This window comes from Antennarius striatus, chromosome 14 (assembly GCF_040054535.1).
Source record: "Antennarius striatus isolate MH-2024 chromosome 14, ASM4005453v1, whole genome shotgun sequence".
NCBI lineage: Eukaryota > Metazoa > Chordata > Actinopteri > Lophiiformes > Antennariidae > Antennarius > Antennarius striatus.
In genome coordinates this window covers 18,115,325-18,138,782 of record NC_090789.1, presented here as the reverse complement: position 1 = coordinate 18,138,782, position 23,458 = coordinate 18,115,325, and the positions used below count along the sequence as shown (strand labels likewise).

Below are 23,458 nucleotides of genomic sequence, written 5' to 3'. Positions count from 1 at the left end.
GAGGACTTTCTACAAGAGCTCAGAGTTTCAGGCAGGAAATTTCAAAGACATATTCAAGACTAAATTATTTGACTCTTGTGGTGCCAATTCAGATGTTCAGGTCATCTCTCCACACCAACAAACATACTGTATGTTTCCTGTGATTAAAACACTCACTAATGAAAGAAGCCAAAATCCTGATATCTATAAAACCACTTTAATAAAACCTTGATGTTTTATGTCTCACGGATGCTCATGAATATTTACAGAAATTATTGCTCTCGTCAAAAGAAGCCAAGATGGATTTAACAATATTGAATATTAAGATGAGATTCAAACCAAAACTGTCAAAAAATCCACAAAGAAAAAAAAACATTCAGGAGTTCACGAAAAAAGAATAATAAAAACTGAGAAGAAACAAACTGGTGTGGCAGAAGAAAAATGTATGATCAAATGAAACAATGCAAGGCCGAGCATGTGGTGAATATAAAACTTGACAAGAAATCAAACTGTAAATAGCATGTAAACGAAATAACTGAGAATCCCAACAAATGGTAGGGACACCACCACAGTGACTTGTCTTCACCCCTCCCTGATTGTTTCCTCTTCTCCAGAACAAATTACTAACAAGTCCAGAAAAGTCCAGGAAGTATATTAACATAAAACACTTGAGTTGATCAGGGTTTGGCAGCAGCTGAATGTTTGAAGAGAAAATGAAAGAGGAAAAGGGACTTTTCCAGCTCATCGATGGGATCAGTGCAGAACCGGTTACACGAGCATCCAAACACGCACAACCACGTTCATAACGCTGTTTGCGTGTTCGCAAAAGTATTTACTTTCATTCCACAGTCATAGACACACCTTTGATTTGTCTGAATGGACATTTTTTTCCAACCTTACACACTGTGTCGTCCATTTTGTGTTAAAGCTTTCGAAGGTGAGAACAAAATGGCAGAAATGTTTGTCCACACCTCACCTGATGACAGTCGTCTCTACCTACCCCTACCCATAGAGGGCAGGGCTACAATAACGGAGGGGATCGAGTTTGGGTTGAACAAATTACAACTCCAAGAAGTGAATTCGGTCACAGTTTTGGGGATTTAGACCTCTAAACACATTGTTGTATGTTGCATGAACTTTGTAATCACCATCTACTGACTGTGTTTGGATCTCTCTAAAAAGGAGATGGTGCATCTCAAGGGGTTTACCCTAACAAATAACTTTTGGCCACACTGAGTCCAGTCTGTATCGAGATCACGTGAACAGTTCTGGTTTTCCTGTGAAAAGGGAAATGAGGAATAAGTGAGGAATCATACATGTTTGCTTTATTTTGTAGAAGAAACAAGCTACCAGCAGGAAACCTGAGGTAGCCACACTGTTTCCAGCTGGTTTGTCCATGCAGAAAAGCTCTTCCTAAAAAAGGTTTGAGAAGATGATAGTGATATAAAAAATATATAAAATATATAAGAGAGAACATGCAAACTCCACACAGAGCGGGACCCGCCTTGCTGCGCAGCAACAGGCGTGTGCGTGTGTGGCTTATGATTGCATTTTGTTGAACATACAACACAATATTTTCATTAATCATGAATAAAAAGTTACGGCATCAACTGTGTGTCATCATGTCAAAACTTTATCTAACAGTATCAACAAGTGATACAGACGTGTTATTCTTGAATTAAGTATTAATGATTTTGAGAAACCAATATTTTTAATAATATAAATAAAAACATTTGTATATTTTTAAGTGTACAGTCATTATGAAGATGAGTCTTAGGCCGCATGTTTTAAACCCATTTTTAAAAAAAGGCACAATGGTCCATCCTTTTTAATTTTTCTCGTCTAAAAATTCTCTTCATAAATCTTTATGAGGATAAACACACAGAACGATCCTGTCAGAGCTAACATGATGCTACAGCATCATCTGATCTCTGTGGTGAGTTTCCCCAAGCGAAGATCTTGTCTCTCATTTTATAGTAGCTCCCCTTCCTGTCCATCAGCTCTTGGTGAGTCCCTCGCTCCTGAACTTTGCCCTCACCAATCACAACGATCTGATCGGCCTTTTCTATGGACATTGGCTTGTGAGTGATCACCAGCAGGGTCAGGTTAGGGCAATCAGCAAGAGCCTGTTGGACCTGTACAGAACCAGTGACAGGAATGAATGTTACCTGGTGTCCACCAGCTATCTTCTGGGAAAAATGAGGAAAACAGTCAACACATACAGGCAAACTTCGGTTTCCGACCACAATTCGTTCCTGAAGGCTGTTCCAATAGCGATTTGTTCGAATTCCAAATACATTTTTCCCATTACAAATAATGTAAATGGTCTAAATCCATTCCAAGACGCTAGAAAACTACCTTTTTTCAACATAATATGTTATTTTAATAATGTCATTTATATAGCAAATTGTATAGTAGTGAAAGATATCAAAGAAATGTAACAGAAAGAAGCAAACACGGGAAAGAAAGAATCAGGTTAGCCTAAGGTACGAGTTACCGTCGTCTTTTGGACAGAAGTTTTCAGTACCGTAACTCGTACCATAGACAATGGAATTAAGTGAAAAATTATTGAATACAGTAAACTAAAGTAAAAAGCACATTACCATCAAGTTTTCTCTCAACTTTTCTCGCCTTTATCGGGCTTGGCGGCGAGAAAAAGGCGTTTGTTTCGCGTTCGACTTCCAAATTTTGTTCGACTTCTAAGACAAAAAAAATTCAGAATTTTTTGGTCGCAAACCGAACTGTTGTCTGCCCTGTGTTGTCTAAAGCGTTCGAAAACCAAGGTTTGCTTGCAGTGTTACCTCTACTTAAGAATGTCACTACTTACGAAATTTCTTAGCAGGAAAATATTACCTCTAGTTACGAAAGAAATTTCGACTTACGTAAGATAAAAATACAGTATCGGCTGATACTCGTAGCGCCCAAAGGTTCCTGAACGAACCATTCTCATAGCTGCTCTGCCATTGGCTATTACCTAGTATCTTCCTGGCATCCCATTGGCTAAGAGGGCTGCCACTCCACCTCTGTGTGGAGCTAGATCGGTGTTTATGCAAAGTCCTCGTCATTCGGCTCTCGACCCGTGAGGTGTTCTCGTAGTTTTGCACAAATATACTGTATTAACTTTTAGAGTATTCGCTATGGAGCCCAAGAACGTGAAGAAAAGAGGAAAAGACGAAGAAAAGAGTTTTTTTGTCCGTACAAACAAAGCAAGAGATGATAGAAAAGCCTGAAAAAGGGACGCGTTTGGTTGATCTCTCCAAAGAATATGGCCGTAATGCGTCTACAATCACCACGTTATTAAAACAAAAGGACGTTTAAGGAGTTTAAGGCATCGTGTGGGTGGTTGGAGAAGTTCAGAAGGAGGACTGGAATTCACTCTGTTGTTCATGGTGGGGCAAGAGGGCATGAACCAAAGAGGGCAAAAAACAATGAGGGCAGCAGTTAAAAGGTAAATGACCATCATTTTTATTCTTTATTCTTTGTTTTTTACGTTATGCACAACTCTCATTTATTGTGTAATAATCTAACTGTAACATGTATTTGTTACATGTTTTGATGCATTTTATGCTTTATGAAACATTTGTGTCGGAATTTTGGGGGATTTGGAACGGATCAGGGCATTTGCATGGAAAACACGTCTCTACTTACGAAATTTTCTACTTACGTAATTTCTTCTGGAACCAATTAATTTCTAAGTAGAGGTACCGCTGTAGTGTGGTTTGTAAAAAAGAATGAAATAAGGTAGTACCTAATGATTTCAGACCTGCACAGCTTTACATTTCAATAACAAACATATGTACTAAGAATGAATATGAGTCCATATCAGACTGGGAATGCAAGACTGGTGACGAGGAAATCATTAAACACAGGTAAACCATGTTATATGTCACACAGAAACTGAAAGGCCTGATCCTGATAACATTAATGTTGACATGTAAGCCCTTCACAGTTTGCAGTAAATACATCTCAAGGAAGAGTTGTTTTTGACATTTCTAGGCTGTAATTTTCCTGCTGACTATTTTAGAGGTTTGAGCTCATAAAAATGTGAAGATTTTATCTTTGCATTTGTCACCCCTACTACAAACACATTTTCTGTAGGGTTCCTGGTTTTATAAAGCCTGTTACCGATGAGTTCACAGGTGAGATGGATTCACTCGAGTATCACAGTGTCTTCCTAACCATATGATTCATTGCTTGTCTGAAACAAACTTGTAGACCGACCATTGAGGGAACATCAGTGTTAAAAGCTGTGACATACCTTGTTTTCATTGTCAGTGTCCAGAGAGCTGGTTATTTCATCCAGAATGAGGACCTGTGGCCGTCGGATCAGAGCTCGAGCGATGCCGATCCTCTGCTTCTCGCTCCTGGATAACTGTCTGACGCCTTCACCCAACTCTGAAAAGATGGAATCAAACCAGTGTAAAGTGAGAAATTATAAGCTCAAATGCTAAGGCCATGGCCATCTCTACCCTCCCCTTCTGGATGTTACGTTTTTATTATGCACAATCTAGGAATTTACATAAATTAACGTTGTAAATTTAATATATAAAAACATATTTTGCTTTCATCCACATCCACTAACAGATTTTACTTGTATCATAGCCGTTCTCCCACATCTGAATGAAGTCATCGGCGTTGGCTTTGCGTGCTGCTTCCTGAATCTCAGCCAATGAGCAATGAGCAAGCCCATAAGCAATGTTGTCTCGGACAGAGCCAGTGAAGAGCACAGGATCCTGGTTCACCAGTGCAATCTGTTAAACACAGCGTGGACAGTTGGCATTTCATTAACACAGAATAACAACCAAGGTTGGAGTAAATTTCTTTGCTATTTCAGGACCTGAATTTCAAACGCCAGAAAACAAAGCAGAAAAAAAAAGGAACACGACAAAGACTTTAATCACATTTTTATGCTTTTTTTTTCTTCAGATTTCTGATTTTTGGATTCGCTGCAACTTTATGTCCTTGTATAATTATTAACTGTGCTATTTCCACAGTATCTGAGCTGATAAGATTGTTGAATGATAAATATGAAAGTGAAAGTTACTTAAAACACAGATAAAAGACTTGAAATTCTATAAGACGTCAGGTCCCAACAAAAAATAAAAAGCAGCAATGATGTATGACCTTTGTGCGGAGGAAACGGGGCTCATAGGAGGCCACGGGTTTGTCGTCCAGTAGGATTTCTCCATCCTGCGGCTCATAGAGTCGCTTCAGCAGACTGGCACAGGTGCTTTTTCCTTCTCCAGATGAACCCAGCAGTGCTGTCATGTGACCTGACTTCAGTTCCAAAGAGAAGTCCTGTCAAGAGGAGATAGCAGCTGTGATCAGACACACAATCAAAGTGGATGAAAATGTTTAACTATGAAACGTACTGAGTGTCTATATAAGGCGCACCTTCAATGAATGGCCTATTTTAAAACTGTTTTCATATATACAGTAAGGTGCACTAGATTATGAGGCGCGCTGTTGGTTTTAGGGAAAATTAAAGGCTTTTAAGTGCACCTTATAGTGCAGAAAATACAAATACTTTTTTCGACATAATATGTTATTTTAATATATCAAATTGTATAGTAGTGTAAGTGAAAAATTATTGAATAAAGTAAACTAAAATAAAAAACACATTACCGTCAAGTTTTCACTCAACTTTTCTCGCCTTTATCGCACTTGGCGGCGAGAAAAAGGCGTTCGTTTCGCGTTCGACTTCCAAATGTTGTTCGACTTCTAAGACAAAAAAAAATTCCACATTTTTTGGTCGAAAACCGACCTGTTCGATGTCTAAAGCCTTCGAAAACCCAGGTTTGCTTGTACTGTAAATATTTCATAGCAAAGATCCCTGCTCGTCTTCCTGCATCCAGACCTCACCTGCAGCACGGGTTTGTTGGGCTGAGTCGGATAGGCAAAGTTGACATGACGGAAGCTGACGTTTCCAATCAGCCTATCAGGATTCAGTTTACCATCTGCACTGATCTGAGGCTTTCGGTCCAGATATTCAAACACTTTGCCAGCAGCCCACACTGAAGTAAACATGTCTCCAAAGTGGTAGATGATAGCCTGGGAGACGGCAGTCAAAAAAAAAAAAGTTAGTGGAGTGTGTTAAAATAATCACATTTAGAAACCATTCCTTCCATATTTTGTGGAGAAAATTACAGTTTTCCATTATCCTTCCCCTTTGCTTACTGTTACCAAGTAATTATTAATGGTTCTCGTGAAATTATTTAATCATTGATAAAAAAATACGTTTGTTTTTTTAAGCACATAAAAACAAAAAGGAAATCCAGCGGGCCATAAGATTACGTCATGAAGCTGACAAGATTGGTTGACCCCCACCTGGAAAAGTTCAAACTTTCAGGTATACTGTATACAATCACCAAGCCTGATTGAAAACAATCCACAGAATATTATGGGATACTATACCCTTATGTTATCTGCAAAGTCTGAATGGTAGAGGATGAAGGAAACCAGGCTGCCAGTGGTCATCTGTCCACTCTGGATAAACAGCCTGCCATAGTACAATATGAAGACCTGCATGCACAAGCCTGTCAACTACACACACACACACACACACACACACACACACACACACACAAAAATGATATACAGGTAATGTGATATGCAACAATGTTTCAAAGTGTTACGAGTTATGGCTGACCCCTCACCCTTCGTATGAGCAGGTAAACAATGGTGACGGTGCTTTGGCGGAACTTGAGGGTGTGGATGTTCGTCAAGCGGTCGTCATAGCGATGGGCCTCGTGTTTTTCTGCTCTAAAACTTCGGACCACACGTATACCAGACACTGCTTCCTTTGCGGCATCATTTGCCAGAGCCATTGCGTCTTGTACCGCGAGGGAAAGCCTCTGAGGAAGGTGTCACAGGAATTCTAAATGACTGATTCGGTTAAATTAACAAAGGATAATATTTTAGGTGATGATTTCTGATGCTAATTCAGAGTCTCTGCCTGCTTTTACCTGGTGGTGTTTGTCATGGATCTTCTGGATAAGGACAATGATCGGTGTCTCCAACAGTACGAGGAAGGTGAGCTTCCACTGAAGAGCCATCATGAAGTATATAACACCCAGAGTCTTGATGATCGTCCTCAGTAACACGTTGATGTTCAGACACACTGTTCTTCCCATTGTTTTGGTGTTTTCAGACAACCTGAATGTGATTTCCCCTGCAGATACAATGAATGGAGATCATCCTCCCCATAGTGTTGTACTGCTCCGTTTATTTACACTAACATTTATACTTTATATATATATTTTACTTTATATAAAAAAGCATATTTCTTTTTCATATTATGGGAACCTTACCTATTTTTGTCATCTCAAAAAATCCAACTTCCTGTTTGGTCAAGGCACCAAATAACTTGATTTTAACTCCATGTATAAATGCATGGATGGCACAAAACAGGAAAGCACCTCTGCTGCCTCCACTCAAAGAGCTAATCAACCAACCAGAGGAAAAATCTGTTAGAGATGACATAATAGCCACGAAAGCATGGTGCGACAACGGCGAAGGGAGTTGTGTCTCACCTTCCCAGACAGTACAGGCCCATGCAGAGGACCGCTGAGGTGAACTCATCTGATGGGTACTGACCACCCAGGATGTCGATAACTCTCCCAGTGTAGAAGGGGACGGCCATCTCAACTGAAATGAAACATGCAAGTCCATACAGAGAACGCATCAGTCAGACATCATCATCATTATGAATGGGTTACTGTATACTTTTCATTCTGTTTCGGGGTGATCAACATCTGCTGTACTTACAGCCAACAGCCACAAACAGGAACACCAGCCCCCCCAGCAGGAGGTGGCAGTGAGGTTTATACATGTGGAGGACTCTCACAAACAGTTCTCTGGCTTTCTGCTTCTTTTCTTTACCGGCGGCCTCTTCATCGTTGTCAGGAAAAGTGATTTCCCAAAAGAGCGCAGCGGCCGAGGACGCGCCGGCGTAAATGATCCAGCAGCGCAGGTCCGTCGGTGACGCGCACGGCGTCTCCCCACCGAACAGGGTGGCGGTGCCGGTCTCAACCACCGCGGGAAGCAAACCGTGTGCTGTAATAAAACGAGTCAGCAGCGGGTTCATGTCTCCGAGGCTGAGCAGAGCCACACAAAGTGGTGCCAAACACCGCAGAGCCGCGCAAAGCCAGACGCGTAAAAGATATCCATTGACGCTGTGCGCCGCTACAGCCCCCCAGGAGTAAAACAACAAAACATCTACACCAACAGCTAAAGCCAAGAGGACGACTTTACAGATCATTGTTTCTGCGTTAACTCCTGTTCTCCACCGATGACCTTGTCTGAGCTGCTGCGCCTCGGTGCCAGCGCCTCTCTCCCAGTTTACTTTCACTTTTGCTTTGGGAACGACCAGGGGATTACCAGAAATCAGCACCCATGTTTTAATGTCACCTTTCTTAATCTGAGCAGAAGTTAACAACAACTGGTACATAATAATCCTACAAATGATCATCCATGCCTCCTTATAGCCTCCTTTCCGGCCATTCTTTGAATCAGTGCAGTGCGTCAAACATGATGTACTAAAAGAAACACACGTCCAATCTAAATAATCTTATCAAGAAACCAAGCATGAAGGTCATTCTAACAGATGAAGAAAGGCTAGGAAAAGCTGTGATGGTGTCTATTTCTATGGTTACGTGTTTATTTAGTTGTACCTTTTTAACTGAATGTGTCCTACAGCCAGCTGCCACTGGTGGCCTCAGCTGACTGGGGGGTGGTGGGGGTCATAAATTGTTAATGGATTTATTTTTTTAAATGTTATTCCAGTGTAGAATTTGGATGACTGCTTCATACAGTAGGTTGCCTCCACTTTACTTCACTAATACTGTACTAAACAAATATACTATCTGGCGATAGTAATTTAAGTGATTATTTGTTCTTTACACTACAAATGTAAAGAAATGTGCCTCACATGGAATATTTTATTTGTATGTGTTTCATATCAGGCTCTTTGAGTGTCTGCTGTATTTTAAAGTTAGTGTGTCTGACCATCTTTAGGGGAATATTCTACACCAGGGCTTTAGGTTTTTCATACGGTTAACTCATTTTTATTTAAACTGCAGTCCCATTTATTGGATTTAAAGACATTTTTCATGTTTGCAGTATAAGATGATGACCTTTGACGACGGTTTACCATCATTTGTGACAGACAGACAGAAGACTCAACCAGTGATCGTTGCGTTAAATCAGAAAGCATGATTTATTCGTGCCACCGTGTACACACAAGGAGAAAATAAAGGTTTAACTCTGAAGATTCACTCAATGCGGGCAGATTATCAGACATTTTAAATGAATAAGTGTTTTTTTTAATTTAATAATCTTTACATTATCCAATTAATTTATATTTGATCGTTATTTCGTTATTTTTTTCGGCACCATCACATATTTGCAAACCGTCACAGAACAACAGTATTGTCGTCTAGTATTGTTAACTTACACTGAACCATAGCTACTTGTTAGTCTGCAGGTGAATTTACGATATACACTCATCACAGCTGAAAGAAAGTGGGTAAGTCATTTCCCAGAATGACTTTCTCCTCTGTGCTGTGTTGATCAATGGTGACAATATACGCCACCCCCCCACTGGAGCCATCACGGCTCATCGCCAAAGACAAAGCTACGAGAAAGACGACAACAGGAACAGGTTAGAGACCGGTGAGGAGGATGCATTTAGGGATTTTGTTTTGATGTGACTAAATATTCAAGTTGTATGAATAATGGAATAACTGCTTTTCATGAGCCATAACAGGTACGAAAAGCTTTCCTAAGGGAAGACAACTTACTGCTGAGTACAAACTGCTGGCACTCCTCTTTGCTCATCCCCTTGTGATACTCGGCATCAACAAACCCGTAGACGTATGAGCTGCCGGAGCCGCCAACTGCAAAGGGCTGTCTGGTCAGCAGACCGTCTAGGGTCGCAAACACCTAGGAGAGGTCAAAGGACACAAGACAAGTTGCAATCAACCCACAGAACAGATGTGGACAAATTATGTCCCAATCATGTATTTTTTTTATTACATCTTAGATGTATTTTACTGATTTTACTGCTTTTTATACAACATGGCCAGGGGACGACAGGTGAAAACTAGCCTTCTGGCTAATTCTGTCTTTTTTAACCATGTGTTATCATGTGTTTTATGAAATTGTATTGTCCCCTTTCAAATAAATTAAACTAAACATCAGTAGACATTTTAAAAGTGCTTTAACAGACAGAGAAACGGGCTTTGTAGTCCGGGCCACAAAACTGCTGTAAATCACAACTATCTCTGGGATTAATAAAGTATCTATCTGTCTGTCTGTCACACCCGGCGCCAGACCACGGTGACCCCTTCATAGTGTGTCAACCTGACCTTCAAGTTTATCATTGTTTAAAATCTTTTCCATCAATTTATACATATTTTTTTTCCATTAATGTCAATGAGGCTGATCGGGTCTGACATGGAGTCGTTAAAACAAAGAGACAAACTCTCTACGGGGAAGAGATCGGCATCGTCTGGATTTAAAAGAAGAAGAAGAAGAAGACAGGCAGACAGACAGACAGACAGCAGTGGACTATAAGTGGTTTCTGACCTGTCCTCCTCCTCGTCTGTCCCAACCAGCCACAATGAGATGTGCTGACAGCTCCTCCTTGTACTTATACGAGATGTTCCTGACTAGAGAGGCGGCAGAGCGAACCTGGGGGTCCTCATCCATCTCAATGCTGACATAAGAGGACAAGACAGGTTTGGGACATAAAATTCAAAAAACAAGTTTTTTTAAAAACTGACTACACTCTGGGCGGCACATACATGAAAGATATTCAGTCTGTTTTTATTTTAAATTCATTTTACAAAACATCAAAACACGTTTGGAATCTACTTTGGGTAAATCTAAGCTTTCCTCCTAACCATTGATATATTTCTGTCTCATATCAAACATATAAATGCCGTAAAATTATTCCGAATAATCTTCCTCTACAACTCCTAGAGAACCTCAACGTCTTCATTTCCTCCACCTCCAGCTCCACTTCCTGTTTTCTTTTCGGTGAAATATTTTTACACGCCTGTTTCAGAGATTGTTATTTGAGCTCATTTTGGAGAATGTCATGTTATTGGAGGTGGGAGGTTCATTCATTCATCTTTTTAAACCCACTTCATCCCCTGTCGCGGGGTGCTGGAGTCTATCCCAGCCAATTGGGAAGATCTTTGATTGTCCACGTCAATCACATGGTCTGGAGGCCTACATTTACCTGTGGACATCCAGCTGGTATCTGACAGTCTCCGCGATGGTCTGAGCGTCCGCTGCGGAGCCGGACAGAGCGCAGTAGATCTTATCATGGAGCGGAGATAATTTATTCATCACTCTGTTCACCACTGATTTCCTGGATAAGTGGAGACGATGCTGACAGATAAGTGTTTGTAAGGAATATTCGGAGTTAAAGAATGATGCCTGAGATCAGGAAGGCGTTACATGTATATACGTGTGCACGTTAACTTACCCTGCAGACACTCTGGAGTCAGACCCCAACACGACCCCTCCATTAAACTCGATGGCAATGATGGTTGTCTGCAATCAGAGTCAAAGTAATACCTCTATTCAGCTGATGATTAGTTACACGTACCAGCAGGAGTAGCTGTGCTGTAAAGCTGACTTAGATTTAAAGGTAAGTCTAAAAAACAGTATTCTTTATTATTCATGTCACATTAACGTGTAATAAACTACACAATAACAGTCCTTAACTAGTGCTGAAGATGCTTACAGGATAGATACTTTAGATTGAGTGATGGTGCATATGTTGATTGTATACAGCACATGTGTCAAACCCAAGGTCCGGGGGCCAAATGTGGCCCTCCATATCATTTTATGTGGCCCGCGAGAGCATAAAAGGTCAGAGTGTCTAAAAAGAAATAGGTCAAAAGTGTGCCTTGACCAAAACTACATTTCCCACAATGCAGTAATAAAGCCCATTCTAACTTTGACAAAACCATTTTATACAAAGTTAATGTCCTAACTTGTGTTGGATGTTATTTTTCTTCATTCATTGATAGTTTGATCCTTGATTGATGGATTTTCTGTAGGTTTAATAACCTGACAAATTGACAAATATTTTCTTCTGTGCAAACTCTAATGTTTGCAACTTAAATAAATAAATAAATTCATAGTTATTTGACATTAAGGACTAGTTAAATTTATTTTACGTTACATTTAGTTAACATTTATTAGTTACATCTGGCCCTTTGAGGACAGCTATGATGCTGATGTGGCCCTCAGTGAAAATGAGTTTGATCCCCCTGATGTACATTAAGTTACAGACAAATTATATGACTGATAATGTCATATAATCTACTAGAACACAGTGAATTGTATATTTCTTGCAGTAAACCTGTACTATGGAAACTCCACCAGTCACTTTGTGTAAAAAGTCACGGATTTTCGTGCTGCAAATATCAAGAGGAGAGTAAATCTGTGTAAACATGTCAGTTTAACGTTACTTACTCCGGTTTTCACCTCCTCGGACATCCACCCCGGCCCCGATCCCTCCATGACGCGGTGAAGGTGATCCTGACGCCAAACGCAGCGCTCAGCTCCGGTCGGATGTGTTCCCGTCGATATTCACGCTCCTGGAACTACTGCAGACGCGTCTGGTTTATCAGATCTGTCTGACAGTAACTCATGAGTAGAGCTTCACGTTTTCCTGAATTAAAATGAAACTGAAAGTTAAATAAAAGCCCGTCCTCTCCGAGGAGTCCTGAAATCAAATGTCCAATTACGCAGCGCTCAGAGCGCACAGAACTCCTCCTGTTAGTAATAAATGATTCCGTGATAGTTTGTCCCCGTAATTTAAGTCTTGGACCTGGAAAATCTACTTTTAGAATAAAAAGTCATCATGGTCCTGTCGTTTGATAGATTAAAAAAAGAAAATATCAGTCACTGTCTATGGCAAAATTGGCATCAGTAAAGTTTTTTTTTAAATCTTTCAATTTAAACTCCAGATCCAGATGATAATCCACATCACCACTAAAACCTAACATATTAGTGGAAGTGCCCTCCAAATTGCTGACTCAACGTCTTTTATCTCTTTCGTTCAGCAAATAAATTTGCAATCCACACACACATCAGTGTGGTAAACTTTTTCAGATTACAAGTTAAACTTTGTGGGGACATGAAATGCCTCTTCACCATCAAATTTAAATAATACATCACATCCTTGAAAATATGTTGAACACTGGGGGGGGGGGAAACAGCAATAAAGATAAGATTTATAAAACATTTATTTCATACACACATTTACATCCATGTGCCTCGGTTAATATAGGAAATGGTTGTTTGTGATGATGGAATGGTTGTTATTCTGCCTGAATGAGGCTGCATCTCAGAAACTGTTTCCATTTCCCTGTTTGTCGTTAGCTGACAGCCGCCTTCAGTCTGACAGTAAATCAGGATTATAATCCTGACTAGATTCCAAACTGTTCCACCAGCATCAGAACTAATCTGAAGTCCAGCGGCTCCCTAAAGCCTCACTCATCATGGAACTTTGGCAGCTTGTCTCCAGGTACGACCACATGCTCCACCCCCTCTTCCGTGATCACCACCAGGTGAGCCACGCCTCCGCTGACGTTGTCTCTGCCAATGGCCAGAGCGACAGCTGTGGGCGGGCACAGGGGCGGAGCCAAGAAGAACAGGAGGGTAGATGAGGAAGACAAGAGCAAAATGGAAGGGAAGTTATTGTTGTGCAAAGACAGATAGTCATCTGCAGCCCCTGCCTACAAATACAGGTTTCCAGAAACATCAAATGTATTTCTTGATTTCCTTATAATCAGTTTTATTAATCTACAAAAAACAGAACGAATGAAACCGAATGTTGAACTTTTAAGAACATTTTCATTCATTCATTGGCCTTCAAACCACTTCATCCGCTGTCGCGGGGTGCTAATTTAACTTAAAATTAAAATTAAACTGATAAAGTTCTCATTTCAAGTCAAAGTCCACCATTATTATTTTTTAAATTTTTTAAATTTATAAATTAATTAATATGTTTCTTCGTTTTGACAACAGCCAAAGTCTCTTTTTATGTTTCTGAAGACTGACTAATTAAAAGTTAATAATGTTTCTTATCTTATTATACATATTACTGTATTATATTATATTTTTATACTAACTACAAACTATACTTAATGTTTCTGAGCATAAGTTTTCTCTATTACTCATTTTATTCATCTTAACACATTTATATTTGATCAGTTAGGGATTATAAAACGTGACACGAGTACCATTGGTGGCAAACTGCAGACATTCCTCTCTGCTCATGTTGGGTCTGTACTTGGCATCGACGTAGCCGTAGATGTACGTGCTGCCCGACCCAGCGATGGTAACAGGTTGACTGATCAGCATCCCACCTAGAGACACGACGTACACCTGCAGAGGGACGGAGGACATGGGATGTGGGGCTCACTGTGTTTTATCCTCATCACTGCTCCAGACGTCCGGCTGCCACCTCTTTCTACCTGTGATCCTCTCTTTTTGTCCCAGCCTGCTGTGATGAAGCCGGCCTGTAGCTCCTCTTTGTTTTGGTAACACAGATTTTTCAGCACTGATGCGGCTGATATCACCAGAGGAGGGGTCTCCATCTGGACACTGCGGGATGGGGGATAAAAGTCACATAGTGGAACAGATTGTGAATGTCTTCTCTGTGTGTTGTCTTGGGCTTTCTACACCAGTGGTCTCCAAACACTTTTGTGTCACGGTTCGATTTAGCGGCAGATCATATTTTCATGGACTGGTCTTTAAGGTGTGGTGGATAAATACAGCAAAATAAAATGATACCAAAAGCATGAAAAGTGGTATTTTGCAGCTTTCATTTTCTTTGAAGTCGGAGGTTCTTCTGTCTCCTTACTGGATCTTTTTTTTGTTGTTGTTGTTGGTTTATCTGGCTTGGAGTTTCAATTTAGCAGTAATGTATTCTGTGTTAGCGGCCGGTGAGGCCCCTTTAAGAAGGTAGTCTCGTGAGTGACTCATAGACAGATGTGGAGGAGAGAATCTGACCTACACATATTCGTGCCTCTGGCTTCCTGAAAATGTTTCTTTATGTTTTGTGATCATATCTCATCAGGTTTCAGAGATGTGTACCTAAAAAGGTATAAAAGTGAAAATTTGACCTTGACCTTGCTTTTCAAGGTCAAGGTTGTGATCAAATTTTCATCCCCTTGCCTCCCTGAATATAACACCTTTTGCTTCGTTTTTCTATTTCTCATCACGAGATACGTATGTGTAAAAACAATGTACAAAAATTGAAACGTGACTTTGACCGAGTTTTCTCACGGTCAAGGTCATCGTCTCATTTTTATCCCCTTTGATGCCCGAGTAATGTGCTTTTTCTTTCATCGTTATGTCTGCAATGGTTGTGAAGATATTACATCACCACTTCGCAGGATGTTATAACGATGTTATAAGTTCTGTATTCTTTCTGTACCGACTGACCCACGGACCGGTACCGGTCCACGACCCGGGGTCTGGGGACCACTTATATAGATGACTCAAAGACCAAAATATAAAATGTTTGGTGCAAACACCTGGCATGATTAAAATCTTATTCCACTGAGAATCTTTCTCTGTGTTTAAACGTGTGTAATATGTCAACATCTGGTACCTGTGGAAGGAGAGGTGGAACTTTGCTGCCTTGGTGACGGCCTGAGCGTCTGCGAGTGAACCAGCCATGCAGCAGAAAATCCGATCGTGTACCTGAATCACCTTATTGATGGTCTTGGATGACACATACTCTCTGAAAAGACAGACCCACATTCAGGTTGGCATTGTCAACATACATGTAGTCAGACTCAAAAAACACGTGTTCATATACTTTACATAAGCTTAAAAAGTAAGACCAGCCATTAGTAAAATATACTCAAATTTAATGTGGAAGTATTAAATGAACAAAAAACTATCCAACTGATTTAGATGAAGAAGAAGCAAGAATACATTTTAATTGAAGGGATTTTATCTCATCGGTTCATGTTTCCAGAAGTTCCTCTTTTGTTCTGCTGACTTTAACAATTACAGATAACTTCAGTGTTTGATCTGAACATCCTCACCCCCCAACAGAAGCTCTGGAATCAGAACCAATCACCACCCCTCCATCAAAGGTAGCAGCCAGGATGGTGGTCTGAGGGAGAGGAGACAGAGAACACTGATACAGACATCACTGGTGTACTTCATTATCTCTGCTCCATGCAGACGGAACACGCTATGAATTGTGGGACTTCGAGTTTGACAGGGAATTATTTTTAGAGGGATACCAACTGAAATGAAAGTAACGCCGTTTTATGTTTAAGTGTAAGTGTTGTGAATAAATTAAAGTTGCGATTAAATTGAATTAATATTATTAGGGTGGAAAGTCGACGTTATTTTACTGATCAGGTCGCATCTCCTGTGGAGAACTGGAACCTCTGTCGGCTGCTTCTACCCATCTAATACTAAGCGCCACTCGTCCCTATCGGGTGGAGACGGTTCTAGTGGACCGATCCGGTTTTACTCACCCCGGTGCTGACTCCTCTAAGTCGTGATTCCGCAAAGTGCGTCTCCATTTTCATTCCAAAACCGAAAGAGAAGCAGGAGAGGCAGTGACGCTGAGAACAGCGACCTCAGGCGCACCGAGACGCGCAGAGACGCGTAAAGACGCGCAGTCGGATCCACTATGGCGCTATCAAATGTCCTGCAGACCCCTGCGGCTGGGTTTAATTTCGACAACACACAGAGGTATGAGCTTCCTCTGTCTCCCGGACAACGGAATAATAATAGTAACGGCAGAAAATTAAATGAAACCCTAGGTTACGTTGAGCTCTAGACAGAATCAAAAGCGAAAGTTACTTTTTTCCCTTTTTTCCTGCTTATTAATTTAGTCTGTGTACAACTGAAGCGATTTACGCATGTGTTAACTATCACAAATTCATCATTCGACCCTCTGTTACCTCATCCTCCCTCCTTATTTCTAGGAATGCTGCGTTAGAGGGATTTCTTGAAGGAGCGCAGACACCTAAAGCCGTGAAAACAGGCACCACCATAGCTGGAGTTGTGTTCAAGGCAAGTGTGAAGCTGTTTAAACCCAAAATGTTAATTTACTAAACAGTGACAGTAAAAAGGGGGGTTCTTAGTTGGAATCCATCAACCACATGTTGGAATATTTGCATAAAAACTTATTTTTAATCCCATTTGTTGGAGCATCACTGAACACAACAGAGAATATTTTAGGTTTTTAACTTTATGTCCTTCAGGGACACAGATTTCTGGGTTTGATTAGAATGATTACACAAAATGTGCAGAGCAGATATGGATACGATATTTGTAACGGTAATACGTGGTATTTGGTACAGATCTATATGTGTCCAGATTTTTTCTTTTTTTCTTCTGCTTCATAAAGTTGAAAACATCCATCCATATATTCCCATCAGTTTCAAGTAGACAAGACGAGCTCATTGGTCTCACCCACAGCCGCTAATCAACCTTGCGGTTGTGTCATTCATTCATTCATGCATTTTATATATTATATTATATTATATTATATTATATTATATTATATTATATTATATTATATTATATTATATTATATTATATTGATGTAGGATGGGGTGGTGCTTGGAGCAGACACAAGAGCTACCTCCAGTGAAGTGGTGGCCGACAAAATGTGTGCAAAAATCCATTACATTGCTCCAAACATATAGTAAGTACAGTACAAGTAAGTATGCACCATGTGCATGGCATGAGCTCAGAACTTAAACTGTGATTTCCTACATACCCAACAACGGCATCCAGTGATTTTTTTCCTTACTGATTTCCACATTCCTCATTTCTTTTCCCATCTGTGTGTCTTCCCAGTTGTTGTGGTGCAGGAACAGCAGCAGATACGGAGAAAACCACAGACCTTCTCTCCTCCAACCTCACCATCTTCTCCCTGAACAGCGAGAGGAACCCCCGTGTCATCATGGCCGTCAACATACTGCAGGACATGCTGTACAGGTGTGTGTCACTGCCTCACACCTGTGTCATAAGAAGTTAAGCCCGAGTGTGTTTTACAGTTCATTGAACAATGATGTTCTGACCTCTGAGGTATCGTGGCCAAATCAGTGCCAGTCTCATACTGGGGGGAGTGGACTGTACTGGGAACCACCTGTACACAGTGGGACCATATGGGAGTGTGAATAAAGTGCCTTACCTTGCAATGGGTATGTGATTAATGATGTATAAAGCAGGATTGTACCAATGTAAGCATCACTGTCCATCTTTTTTTTAGAGTTTTTATTGGAGGACTTTGAGCCCCTGTGATGTTTTTGTCAGTTTTATGTAAAGGTGGTTTCACTTATTATCAATCAGGTCGGATGAGCTCGGTTTCATCTTCATCTGCTTTACATCCATGCAGGATCAGGTGATCTGGCAGCTCTTGGGATTCTAGAAGACGGGTTCAAACATAACATGGAGGTACGTCACCTGGATGTTTGGGCTTCTGTAATTAAATTTGTTTTACCTTCTTCTCAGGATAGTACAGCATCTACAACTGCTTGTAAAATACATGTGTGTGCACTTTTTTTTGGTGCATGTAACAGTTGCAAATATCTTTTAAACCAGACACATTCTTTCTGTCCTCTCCCTGGTGTTCTTTGTCTGTTTGGTCTTCTCCCCGTCATTTCTTTGACCTCCTTTAACCCTCAGCTGGAGGAGGCGAAGGAGCTGGTTCGTGTTGCCATCCGCGCTGGGATCATGAGTGACCTCGGCTCAGGAAACAATCTTGACGTGTGTGTGATCAGCAGAGAAGGAGTGGACTACATCAGACCCTTCCAGGAGTCAGAGTACAAAGACGACAGGTGGGCTGCTGCGAGTATGACTTCATTTAAGATCTGCTATCTGGGCAGATTCTTTAGAATTTTAATTTATTATATTTGAAATGATGTTTGTTGAGTTTTTAGGTTGCAAATAAGTTTAACAAGAGTTACGAAATTATGTCGGTGTCATCATTTCTTAACTCTTTGTGTGCTTAAATTTTTAAATCTTCAGTATTAGATTCCAAAAGAAATTTTTTTTACCACATCGTTCCAGAATGACCCAATGACCTGAGCCATTTGCATCGTTCCATATTAGTTCATGCTGTTTTAAAAAACACTGAAAACATTTCTGCTCATTTTTATCCCAGTGCTATTCAATGCATTCTATAAACGTAGGATAAGACGGTAGGTGTTGGTTTTCCTGCAGGCCTCTGAAATTAAAGTCTGTTTTTGCCCACATGTTTTGTTCATGCAAAGAGTTTTAATTTCATGGAGGTTAATGGCAGTCGAAATAAACGCCAGTGGTATTGATCAGTAAACCATCAAAGTTAATGATCAAGCTTCCCCCATATAAAAACACCAAAACATCTGGTCTCTCTGTGTCAGTGATGAACGTATTGAACCAGAACCCATCTATCTGTCTATATATTTTTATGTTTTAGGAGAATGAAATACAGATTTCGACCAGGTACGACGCCGGTTCTGACAGAGAAAGTGGTTCCCCTAAAAACGGAGGTGGTGGAGGAGACGGTGCAGCTGATGGACACGGCCTGATCCACGACGCAAACCCACAGAAACACCAGCGATCAGCAGGAAACAGAAGAGTCTTTAACTTAATGACATTTTAATCAGAAGTAGTGAAATATTTCAGACGTTTTCTACTCTGCTGCTATGCTTCAACGTGTTCTGTAATGATTCAGAAACTGTAAACACAAACGTAAATAATTTCTTTGTCACTTGATGCACACTAAAGATTGCAAATCATGCAATAAAATTGTTTGATCCTGGTTTTTTTCTATGCTTGTGATTAATTTTAAGTGTTGAATAGAGCCTACAGAAACGTAAAGGAAACGGTTTTTAAAGTTGTTTGAAGATGGACACACCAGTAAAAGATGATCACACTCAAATCAAATTCACAACTTTGTTGAAAATCTGCGATGGAAACAGTTAAAATTTTGGTTTAAAAATTGGAATTCTGCAAACCCGAGTTTGGCATTTCTACCTGACAACTGATGATTGCGGACATTTAGAGCTCTGCTATTGGTTCAAGCATCTTATTGAAAACTAAATGTCACATACAGTAGTTTTTATTTATGATTGTCACGTATTTTTATACGAAAGCAATTTAATCGTGGTCATGAATTACAAACAACAGGCTTAATTGTTTAGAATTGATTGAATCATTACTTTAAGAGGAAACAACGACCGAGAACATAAAATCACCCTTTCACTTTCGAATTCTTTGTCTGGTATAGGGAAGTATTCTTTGATACAACTGCGTTTAGTCTCCGACATTATTAATTAAAACGTCACCATTTGATCTAATAGAGATAGTATAGAAGTAATTAATTTAATAAAGCATGGCTCTTTTAGACGTCACTGGTTTTAAACCTTATTCCTCACTCCGAGGCCAGATTGCCTTTGCAGGACGGACGAATCTCATCGACCGGTCCAACCACTACAGTTTCGGTACCAAAACCCAAGAATTTGCTGTTCCTGTCGGTTTGGACGTGAGTATCTGGAGAGCTGTGAGACATTTAAACGTGTTATTCTATCCGGTAAATCAGGCAGAACGCGTGACGCGTCGGACGCGTCGTGGGTCGAGATCTTTTACGCGTCAGATCGTTTTCACTGTGTAAAATAATTAATGACATCTCATGTCATGTGTTCATTTGAACTGTTACGTTTGATTCCAAACTTAACAGTTCAAATGAACACGTGATTGCACAAGTGTCACACAGTATTAGTCCATCATGACTATTTTACGCACACGCTTGCGCGCGTCCTGTTGCGCGTCCTACTGAGACCCCTTCCTTGGTTTCATCTCAGCCTTCAGGGTTTCTCAAGTCCTGCAGCGGTGACGGAGGGGTGTGCATAGAGATGAACCACGGCACCACCACCCTGGCCTTCAAGTTCAGACATGGAGTCATCGTGGCTGTGGACTCCAGAGCCTCTGCTGGCCGTTACTTAGGTGAAATGTTGCCTCTTGACCATACAGTTTTCTTCTAGATCTGAAGGTTTCAAAAAAATGGGACGGATAAAAGATCTATAATATATGTCAATATGAAGGAAATTAGTTCAGCTGACTGGCTGTGGAAATATTTAACGTCACTTCAAACTATACTCTGATTACTAAAAGAACAACAGTCTCAGAGACCACTGATTCCGGACCATTAGCTAAAAATGACAAAAAGTGACAGAGGCAACACACAATCTTTGCTTCTACACAAACATACTTTGTCTTGACATTCTAAAATCTGTAATCTTCTCAACTGTGCAGCATCCAATGCCGTCAACAAGGTCATAGAAATCAACCCCTACCTGCTGGGCACCATGTCAGGCAGCGCTGCAGACTGTCAGTACTGGGAGAGACTCCTGGCTAAAGAATGCAGGTGTGTTCTGTAGTGTTTCCAAGGGCTTCATCGATCACTGTGTGATCCGTGAAAATAGTGTGTGTGTGTGTGTGTGTGTGTGTGTGTGTGTGTGTGTGTGTGTGTGTGTGTGTGTGTGTGTGTGTGGCTCGTTCAAAAAACCCTGAACAGATTTCAATTAAAAGTTTCGGAAAAGTCCATCCATCCATTTTTTCCCGCTTCATCCGCCGCAGCGGGTCACGGGGAGCTGCCAGCTGGCATAATCAGTGGGAAAAGGAACAGATGATAAGAGTTTAAATGAATGAATGAACTTAAATAGCTTTTTTCATGTGTCCTAATCAAGTAATTTAAGCTACTTTACATCATTTAAATAACATCAATTCAAATTTCCATTGGAACAAAGAAGTGACGGGTGATTTTTCAGTCCTCAGGCCACAGGTTCAGATGTAACCTGAATTACTTTTATGTCTGATTGTCCACACACGTGTTCATTCATGAGCTCAGGAAGACACTGACTCTATTTATGATTCCTCAGGCTGTACAGGCTGAGGAACAACCAGAGGATATCTGTAGCTGCTGCCTCCAAGCTGCTGTCCAACATGATGCTGAGCTACAGAGGCATGGGTTTGTCTATGGGGAGCATGATCTGTGGCTGGGACAAACAGGTCAGCATTAGTCTGTTTATTGAGCATTTATCTATTAATTTATTCATGCGTATTTATGGAGCAGCTCATTAACATTGAAGCAGCCTTAATACAGTGAGAAAGCTGCTATTTTCACATCTGTGTTTGAAAGTAGGATTGGATTGTGATCATAAATTGTGGTTTCTATTTCTATGTGACTCAGCTCATAAGGCAAACGACAATTAACCATTTAAAAAACTAAAATCTTTTTAATTCGTGCCAGACTTGTAAAAAAGCCCTAACCCATACAATTTAAAAAAAAATTTTTTTTATCAACCAATAGACATGTAGACTTAACCTGTGAATAATTAATTCTATATAAGTTACATAAACAATGATAAAGTATGAAAAGAAGAAACGTAAAATGTCTTCACTGCACAAAACAGAAGGAGATCCGGTCCCAGCTGATGTTGTATCCATCCGCCACACGTGGTAAAGAACTAGATCTCAGCACATGTCGTGTCTAACAGACTGTGTGCCGCTCAGGGCCCTGGTTTGTACTACGTCAGTGACGATGGGACGCGTCTCTCTGGTTGTATGTTCTCCACCGGATGCGGTAACACTTACGCCTACGGTGTGGTGGACAGCGGTTACAAGGACGACATGACAGTAGAGGAGGCGTACGAACTGGGTCGCCGTGGCATCGCTCACGCCACACACAGGGATGCTTACTCTGGAGGGATGGTCAACAGTAAGTTACCCCGACAACGCTGCTGAAGGTCATTTCTGTTCACATCCTGAATTAATAGTCGCAGAGTTTGTAAAGTTTATTTGGTCGTTTTTTCCCCCCCGTGTGTGAACATATTTGTAAAGATGTGTGTGTTCACGTGTGTACCTTTATCTGTGTGTCTAGTGTACCACGTGCAGGAGGACGGCTGGATAAAGGTGTGTCAGGACGACGTATCAGAGCTGATCCACCGTTACAGGAAAGGAATGTTCTGAGTTGGACCCACAAATGTTTTAAACAGCTGGTTTTTTTCCTGCATTTGAACTTAAATTTAGTGATTTAAAATTATTGTCAACCTGTTGCGGTTCTCTTTATTGTGTAACCCTAGCACTGCAAATTTTAATACTTGACTCTGTGGTAATTTGTATTTTGTGTTAATCATACTGTTAAGATCTGACACTTCCAAATAAAGACCGCTGTTCGTCTCCTCTAGCTTAACTTTAACTGATGCATTTTGTATCTGCTGATTCTAGAATAATCAATATTTTTATGTCATTCGTTAGAAATAAAACGACTACAGTGGGAACAGTTGCGTTGATGTGATTTCACGCAGACGTGCGCTACACAAGTTTGACGACGAAGATGTTGATGTTAATGATGAAATAAATGTCAGTCGACTTCATTTCAAAGGTCTGCGAGTGGCTGCTGGAGCCAATCGCAGCGGACTTGGGG

The 23,458-nt window shown here is 40.6% G+C and overlaps 5 protein-coding genes across 6 annotated transcripts; 2 read left to right on the top strand and 3 right to left on the bottom strand.

The window, feature by feature from the left end:
* Positions 1-230: 230 nt before the first annotated feature.
* Positions 231-8,293, bottom strand: tap2a (transporter associated with antigen processing, subunit type a). Its single transcript, XM_068333034.1, has 11 exons — positions 7,747-8,293; positions 7,512-7,626; positions 7,290-7,420; positions 6,945-7,150; positions 6,636-6,833; positions 6,394-6,522; positions 5,842-6,030; positions 5,104-5,277; positions 4,571-4,730; positions 4,238-4,374; positions 231-2,114 (listed from the first exon to the last, which is right to left on the bottom strand). Exons 1-11 carry the CDS (start codon positions 8,237-8,239, stop codon positions 1,881-1,883), a joined length of 2,166 nt encoding a protein of 721 aa, XP_068189135.1. The 5' UTR covers positions 8,240-8,293; the 3' UTR covers positions 231-1,880.
* Positions 8,294-9,172: 879 nt separating this feature from the next.
* Positions 9,173-12,670, bottom strand: psmb9a (proteasome 20S subunit beta 9a). Its single transcript, XM_068332385.1, has 6 exons — positions 12,472-12,670; positions 11,474-11,541; positions 11,225-11,356; positions 10,567-10,696; positions 9,780-9,921; positions 9,173-9,613 (listed from the first exon to the last, which is right to left on the bottom strand). The coding sequence occupies exons 1-6, from the start codon at positions 12,517-12,519 to the stop codon at positions 9,486-9,488; spliced, it is 648 nt and encodes a 215-aa protein (XP_068188486.1). The 5' UTR covers positions 12,520-12,670; the 3' UTR covers positions 9,173-9,485.
* Positions 12,671-13,229: 559 nt separating this feature from the next.
* psmb12 (proteasome 20S subunit beta 12) lies at positions 13,230-16,638 on the bottom strand. The gene is made up of 6 exons (XM_068332384.1): positions 16,509-16,638; positions 16,065-16,135; positions 15,623-15,754; positions 14,481-14,610; positions 14,247-14,391; positions 13,230-13,621 (listed from the first exon to the last, which is right to left on the bottom strand). The coding sequence occupies exons 1-6, from the start codon at positions 16,560-16,562 to the stop codon at positions 13,494-13,496; spliced, it is 660 nt and encodes a 219-aa protein (XP_068188485.1). The 5' UTR covers positions 16,563-16,638; the 3' UTR covers positions 13,230-13,493.
* Positions 16,566-19,787, top strand: psmb13a (proteasome 20S subunit beta 13a). Its single transcript, XM_068332380.1, has 8 exons — positions 16,566-16,728; positions 16,965-17,052; positions 17,592-17,689; positions 17,845-17,985; positions 18,076-18,191; positions 18,386-18,444; positions 18,676-18,827; positions 19,448-19,787. The coding sequence occupies exons 1-8, from the start codon at positions 16,667-16,669 to the stop codon at positions 19,557-19,559; spliced, it is 828 nt and encodes a 275-aa protein (XP_068188481.1). The 5' UTR covers positions 16,566-16,666; the 3' UTR covers positions 19,560-19,787.
* Positions 19,788-20,227: 440 nt separating this feature from the next.
* psmb8a (proteasome 20S subunit beta 8A) lies at positions 20,228-23,324 on the top strand. 2 transcript variants are annotated; one of them, XM_068332383.1, is made up of 6 exons: positions 20,228-20,515; positions 20,835-20,976; positions 21,286-21,397; positions 21,912-22,041; positions 22,647-22,750; positions 22,913-23,324. In XM_068332383.1, the coding sequence occupies exons 1-6, from the start codon at positions 20,366-20,368 to the stop codon at positions 23,067-23,069; spliced, it is 795 nt and encodes a 264-aa protein (XP_068188484.1). In that variant the 5' UTR covers positions 20,228-20,365; the 3' UTR covers positions 23,070-23,324. The 2 variants fall into 2 exon arrangements, with proteins under 2 accessions (XP_068188484.1, XP_068188483.1); XM_068332382.1 differs by having other exon boundaries at positions 20,231-20,515; positions 22,546-22,750; positions 22,913-23,319.
* The last annotated feature ends 134 nt before the right edge of the window (positions 23,325-23,458 follow it).